Below are 6,853 nucleotides of genomic sequence, written 5' to 3' on the forward strand. Positions count from 1 at the left end.
CCTCATATACATCATGTCCTCACTCCTCATACACATCATATCCTCAGATAACTACTTATATACATCATTTCCTCAGATAACTCCTCATAAACATCATGTCCTCAGATTACTCCTTATATACATAATTTCCTCAGATAACTCCTCATAGACATCATGTCCTCACTCCTCATATACCATCATGTCCTCAGATAACTCCTCATATACATCATGTCCTCACTCCTCATATACATCATGTCCTCACTCCTCATATACATCATGTCCTCACTCCTCATATACATCATGTCCTCACTCCTCATATACATCATGTCCTCAGATAACTCCTCATATACATAATTTCCTCAGATAACTCCTCATAAACATCATGTCCTCACTCCTCATATACATAATTTCCTCAGATAACTCCTCATAGACATCATGTCCTCACTCCTCATATACCATCATGTCCTCAGATAACTCCTCATATACATCATGTCCTCACTCCTCATAGACATCATGTCCTCAGATAACTCCTCATAGACATCATGTCCTCAGATAACTCCTCATATACCATCATGTCCTCAGATAACTCCTCATAAACATCATGTCCTCAGATTACTCCTTATATACATAATTTCCTCAGATAACTCCTCATAGACATCATGTCCTCACTCCTCATATACATCATGTCCTCAGATAACTCCTCATAAACATCATGTCCACAGATAACTGACATGATGGTTTATGAGGAGTTATCTGAGGATTTATACATATATATATGTATAATTTGGGTCGTTGTCGTGCTGAAAGGTGAAATTCCTCTTCAGCTTCATCTTTCTAACGGAAGCTTGAAGGTTTTGTGCCAAAACTGACTGGTATTTTTAAACTGTTCATAATTCCCTCCACCTTGACCCCGGTTCCATCTGAAGTAAAACAGCACCAAGAGCCTGATGCAGCCACCACCAGGCTTCACCACCAGGCTTCACCACCAGGCTTCACCACCAGGCTTCACCACCAGGCTTCACCACCAGGCTTCACCTCCAGGCTTCACCACCAGGCTTCACCACCAGGCTTCACCACCAGGCTTCACCACCAGGCTTCACCACCAGGCTTCACCACCAGGCTTCACTGTGGGCACCGGGTTCTTTGGGTGATGTGCAGTGTTGTTTTTGCGCCAAACAAACCTTTTGGAATTATGGCCAAAAAGTTCAACCTTGGTTTCATCAGACCATAACTAATTTTCCCAAATGCTTTTCGGAGACTTCATGTATGTTTTTGCTAAGTTTAGCAGGACTTGGATGTTTTTCCTGGTAAGAAAAGGCTTCCGTCTTGCCCCCCCACCCCAGAGCCCAAACACATGAAGAATACGGGAGATTCTTGTCACATGTAGTTCACAGCCAGAACTTGCCAGAAGTTCCTGCAGCTGCTTTAAAGTTGCTGTCGGCCTCTTGGAAGCCTCCTGACCAGTTGTCTTCTCGTCTTTTCATACATTTTTGAGGGACGTCCAGTTCTTGGTCATGTCATATTGTCTCCACTTGATGACGGCTGTCTTCACTGTGTTCCATGGTTTATCTAATACCCTTCTCCTGTCTGATACCTTTCAACAATGAGATCCCTCTGATGCTTGGGAAGCTCTCTGTGGACCGTGGCTCTTGCTGTAAGTTGCAACTTAGAGAAGGTCAGGAGAATCCTACTAGAACATCTGAACTTCACTTGGGATGAATCAGAGTCACTGTAAATGATGACAGGTGTGTACTGACTTCTATTTAACATGAGCTTGAATGTGATTGGTTCATTTTGAATACAGACTCATCCCCAGTTATAAGAGGTTGTGCACACTTATGCAACCTCATTATTTCAGTTTTTTATCTTTATTATTCCCTCTAAAAGATTTCAGTTTGTTTTTTCAATTGAATTGTTCACGTTAAAGGTGGAAAAAGTTCAGGCAGGATTTATCTTTGTCTCATTTGCTTACAACACAAAAAACTTGCATTTTAACAGGGGTGTGTAGACTTTTTATATCCACTGTATATCGTCCATATTTTTGGGATGTTTCTCTTGTGCTAATTGAAATGAACACAATATAAGTATTTAACTTATCCGAAGCAGCTTGTACCAGTTAAGATTTTCTTACTTTTCAAACTTTTTTATCTTTAGCACTGAAACCCGTCTGTTGCCACGGTTCAGCAGTGGTGCCCGTCTGTTGCCATGGCTACAGAGCTCAGAGAGGGAAGTGAAACACTGACGAGCGGTTTCATCCCAACTCTCAGCTTTTGTTTGACTTGTGTGTGTGTGTTTGTGTGTGTGTGTGTGTGTGTGTGTGTGTGTGTGTGTGTGTGTCCTCAGTGAAGTGTGAAGCGTCCAGCTGCAGCAGTCACTTCAGTTTCTGTTCACAAGGTTTTTGTACGGTGGTTTTTCACTGTGTGAGCAGATCCCACTTGCTGGCAGCAAACTCCCCGATGCAGTGGTAGACGGCAGCGTCTTCAGCCTGGACTCCACTGATGCTCAGAGTGAAGTCAGAGCCACGGCCACTGCCTGAGAAACGACCTGGAATCCCTGAAGCTCGAGTGGAAGCCTCGTAAATCATCAGTCTGGGAGCTCCTCCATCTCTCTGCTGGTACCAGACCAGACTGTTTGAATTATAAACCGTCTCACTGGTTCTACAGGAGATGGTGACGGAGCCTCCCACAGCGGATCTCACGGCTCCAGGCTGGGTCACTGTGACTTGTCCCCTGGACTCTGAGGACACAGAGACAGAAACAAGCAGCAGTGCGGGGGGTTGGTCAGCTTCAGGTCAGAGGCAGCGAGTCCACGGAGCAGTTTGATGGATCTGGACTTTACCTGAGAAGCAGCAGCAGAGCAGCGTCCAGACGAGGACGGAGGTGAAGCTCATGGTTCTGATGAGCAGGAGGTCTGAGGTCATGAGGACGAGTCGTCCCGTCCTCACCTCCCGGGACTTTAACCTGTCCCAGAGCAGTGGAGCGTGGAGCTGAGGATGCAAAGCGACTCTATGGAAATTATCTGATGAGGCTGTTCATCAATAAATCAATTATTAATCAGAGGACTGATCAGGAGGTGTTAACATTCTCATCATGCAGTTTGGATTTGATGTTTCAGGACGACTTCTCCTATTTGAATGTAGTTTTACAACAGCTTGGTTTTCTTGAAAATCATTTTTTATTGATTGTTCTTATTTAGTTAATCTTCTTATTCATTTATTTATTCTTGTTATCCTGAGACAGATCTCACAAGCAGGAGTTCTGGTGCGATTGTTTGTTTCACAGTGGAGAGTTGTGTCCTCAGAGGTTTTTGTACGACGGCTCAGTGAGTGTGTGTCACTGTGGTACACGTGTGGTGGAGGAACCAGACTGGACGTTGGAAGTAAGTCAAATATTTACAATTTTATTTCACCTCTCTTTTCATTTCCTTCATATTCATCAATCTGTTTTTCCACGTCGATAAAAGCTTTTTCAAACATTTTAAACAAAGTTTGTTTCAGCAGCGGAAACTGTGAAAAGTCCCTGAAATGAATAACAAATTTTAAGATCAGAGGATGAATCATTTCCCCCAGATTTGACTTTAAAGTTGCATCTTGAGGTTTTGTCGCTTCCGAGTCAGAGAGTTGAGTCTCTGCAGTCGGAGGTTTGTGTGCGACGGCTCAGTGAGGGTGGGTCCGAAAAGATATTAATTCAGTTTAACATGTTTTTAAGGATTCATTTATAATTCAAAAGATAAAGTATTTCAAGATGAACTAAGTTTCCCTTTATTCAGATGCTTGTTTAGAATATATGAAAAGAATGTGAATATCTATTGTCCTGGATGAACACAATTTAATGAAGATAATGAAAAGATCATTTCTTCAAATGAAAGGATTGAATCCAAAATGTTGAATCCAACATTTGATGGCTGTCTGATAATCTGATGAGTTTGTGTATATTTAAGATTTTATGATGATTTTGTGTGTTTAATAATTGTGCAGAATCTGTTTGTGGATGTGTTGGAGTTGTGTGGTGATTCTGTGCATGAGAGGCTTGATAAGAGGAAGTGAAGCAGTGATGGAGCAGAGATCTACAGTGAGGGTGGGGTTTGACCGACAGCTGCCTGTGACCCTCAGGTGACGCCCGGCCCACCCTGACGGTGCTGCCCCCCCCCAGCGAGGAGCTGCAGCAGGGGACGGCCTCCCTCACGTGCCTGGCCAACCGGGGCTTCCCCTCGGACTGGCGTCTGTCCTGGAAGGTGGACGGCAGCAGCAGCAGCTGGGAGGAGAGCAGCGGCCCGGGGGTGGTGCAGAGCGACGGGAGCTACAGCTGGAGCAGCAGCCTGAGGCTCCCTGCTGAGCGCTGGAGGAAGGCCGGCTCCGTGACCTGCGAGGCGTCCCAGGGGTCCCAGTCCCCGCTGTCAGAGACCCTGAGGACAGACCAGTGTGCCCAGTCCTGACCTGGGACTCTGCTGCTGGTCTCAGTCTGGATCTGAATCCACTGGTGACTTCTTGCTTTGACTGTTCTGGTTCTTTGACCTGTTTCAGATAATAAAGATCTTTGTGTTTGAATCAAAAATGTTTCCTTGGATTTGTTATTGAACCAATTTGATTTAGTTATTAATAAACCAGGTGAGAATGAAGGTAAGGGAAGATTTAAAATGAGCTTTGGACAAATCTTCAAGAGTTTGAAGTTAGTCGTAAAATAAAGTGAAATATCACCGACATGAATCGAGCAAAACCCCCAAACTGTTCAGGATCAGAAATAAAAGACAGGATATAAAGTTTGAATCTGTTTTCATGCCTATGAAGTGTTTTATATCAATAATGTATTAATATTAACCTTATATCTGAATCTGTCAATAAACAAATCTACAAACTTTCTGAAGGAATCAAACACACTCGGAGCAAATCAAGCATGATTCATCTTTTTTATTGTTTGTGTTTTTCTCACAGAACTTCTTCAACACGTTACACGTACACATGTTTATGACTAAATAAGCAACGAGCAAAGCTGAAAGTAACATCTGGCGTTTATTGAGAGTTGAACTGTCAAAACTCAGAAAGTCCCGACACGTAGCTCCTCCCACATCCGAAAAATACATCGTGCAGCGGAAACTATCAATTAATCACGATGAAAAGTGATTCTGACGATTGATTCATAATTGACGTCACTTTTCAAGCAGATTGTGAACGAATTTACAGCTTTTCTCAGTTTGATATCTACACTTTCCACCTGGAGATGTTTGTTTGTGTGGTTGTGTTAACGAGTGGAAGCGACAGTGAGCTTTGTGTTGTTGAAGGTGAAGACGGGAACAGATTCAGTTCGGAGACTTCGGGCTCGTCTGTCGTTCGGGGAACAACTTGAGCTGTTTGGGAACAAAAGGAACAACTTCTGAGTTTGAGTTTGATTTGTTGGTCGATCAGATGAAGGCGTTGCTGTGGAAACTCTCTCTCTCTCTCTCTCTCTCTCTCTCTCTCTCTCTCTCTCTCTCTCTCTCTCTCTCTCTCTCTATCTCTTTGCTCCGATCTCCCCCCCCTGTTCCCCCGTTGTCTCCTGATCTTCGTCCATGATCTCGTTTTGGAAGAGTGTGAGTAGCGGCCCCTGGTGGCGATCGTCCCAGCTCTTCACGAAGCCGCCGTAGCGTTTGCTCTCCGGCGGGCCGCTCCAGCGGAAGTGCTTCATCTTGTAGGTGCTGTCTTTCTTCTGGTGGACGTCATGGAGCTTCTTCTCTTGCGTCTCCTGGTCCTCTGCTGCCGGGAGCTCCCGCCTCAGCATCTCATCGGGGAACACCTCGGCCGACTCCTCCTCCACGCCATCGGAGGCGTAGACCTTGACCGGGCGACGCTTCCGTCCGACGGGCTTCCCCCAGCGGAAGTGCTCCATGGAGTAGGAGCGCTTGGCCGGGGGGGCGGAGGAGGGGGAGGAGGCCTCGGGGGGGAGGTCAGGCCGGCAGAGCTGGATGCACTCCTGCAGGAGGAGGAATCCAGAAATCAAGAACCCTCAAGAGTTAATGTGTGAAATTTGAATATTTTGTGACGTCATTTCTTAGATGATACAAAGATGGACGACGTGACGGCTCCTGAAAGTGAAGCCACAGCATCTCCATCGCCCCCTGGTGGCTGGCTGCAGTATGGTCACGCATCAAACTACACGTTGAATAAATGTTTCTCAAAGATGGTTTCTGTCTAATAGGTAGTTCTCATCCCACTGAGCGTCTGGAGAATATCAGTCAGTGTGTGTGTGTGTGTGTGTGTGTGTGTGTGTGTGTGTGTGTGTGTGTGTGTGTGTGTGTGTGTGTGTGTGTGTGTGTGTGTGTCTGTGTGTGTGTGTGTGTGTGTGTCACCATCATGCTTCTCTCATCGTTGACCTCCTGGCAGCTCGGATGCTCCCAGCATTGGTTGTCGTCTCCACTGACCACACCCACCACAGTCACGGCCACCAATAGCCACACAGGATGCATTCTCCTGCCGGCCAATCAGAGACAGCCGGTCATCATCCAATCACATTTCATCAACTCAAACTGTATTTACCAATAAAACTGACATTTTAACTGTCAACAATATTAAGACTGAAAAACTACTAATTATAACAACAGAGCAAAGATTAATGCATTTTAACTACAATAACATTTATTTGTAAATTTAAACATTTGCAGTTAAATGAAAGAGATTATTTCCCAACATACGACTCAAAAAGAAAACAAATACTTGATTATAATATAACTTTAAAAATTCTATATGTATATTATGAATTAAAGTCTTTCAAAATAAGAAACAGTGTAGATGTTAAATCATTACAATTGACCTAAAAGCTGTAAACAATCTTTTACAATTATGCAATATTGAAAAAATGCATTCTGATATTATCGTATATGTTAAATTAATGTTTCATACACA

General features: G+C 44.2%; 1 protein-coding gene and 2 gene segments (V, D, J or C); 1 reads left to right on the forward strand and 2 right to left on the reverse strand.

Moving 5' to 3' along the window:
- Positions 1–2,392: 2,392 nt before the first annotated feature.
- LOC133025773 (Ig kappa chain V region 3381-like) lies at positions 2,393–2,894 on the reverse strand. The segment is given in 2 exon segments: positions 2,393–2,715; positions 2,818–2,894. Coding segments are annotated over 2 exon segments (375 nt in total).
- On the forward strand, positions 2,580–4,504 carry LOC133025665 (Ig kappa-b4 chain C region-like). The segment is given in 3 exon segments: positions 2,580–3,114; positions 3,219–3,357; positions 4,091–4,504. Coding segments are annotated over 3 exon segments (576 nt in total).
- A 961-nt stretch (positions 4,505–5,465) lies between these two features.
- LOC133025667 (pro-opiomelanocortin-like) lies at positions 5,466–6,417 on the reverse strand. The gene is made up of 2 exons (XM_061092390.1): positions 6,301–6,417; positions 5,466–5,924 (listed from the first exon to the last, which is right to left on the reverse strand). The coding sequence occupies exons 1-2, from the start codon at positions 6,415–6,417 to the stop codon at positions 5,466–5,468; spliced, it is 576 nt and encodes a 191-aa protein (XP_060948373.1).
- Positions 6,418–6,853: the final 436 nt, after the last annotated feature.

Source organism: Limanda limanda, chromosome 19, assembly GCF_963576545.1.
Source record: "Limanda limanda chromosome 19, fLimLim1.1, whole genome shotgun sequence".
Lineage (NCBI taxonomy): Eukaryota > Metazoa > Chordata > Actinopteri > Pleuronectiformes > Pleuronectidae > Limanda > Limanda limanda.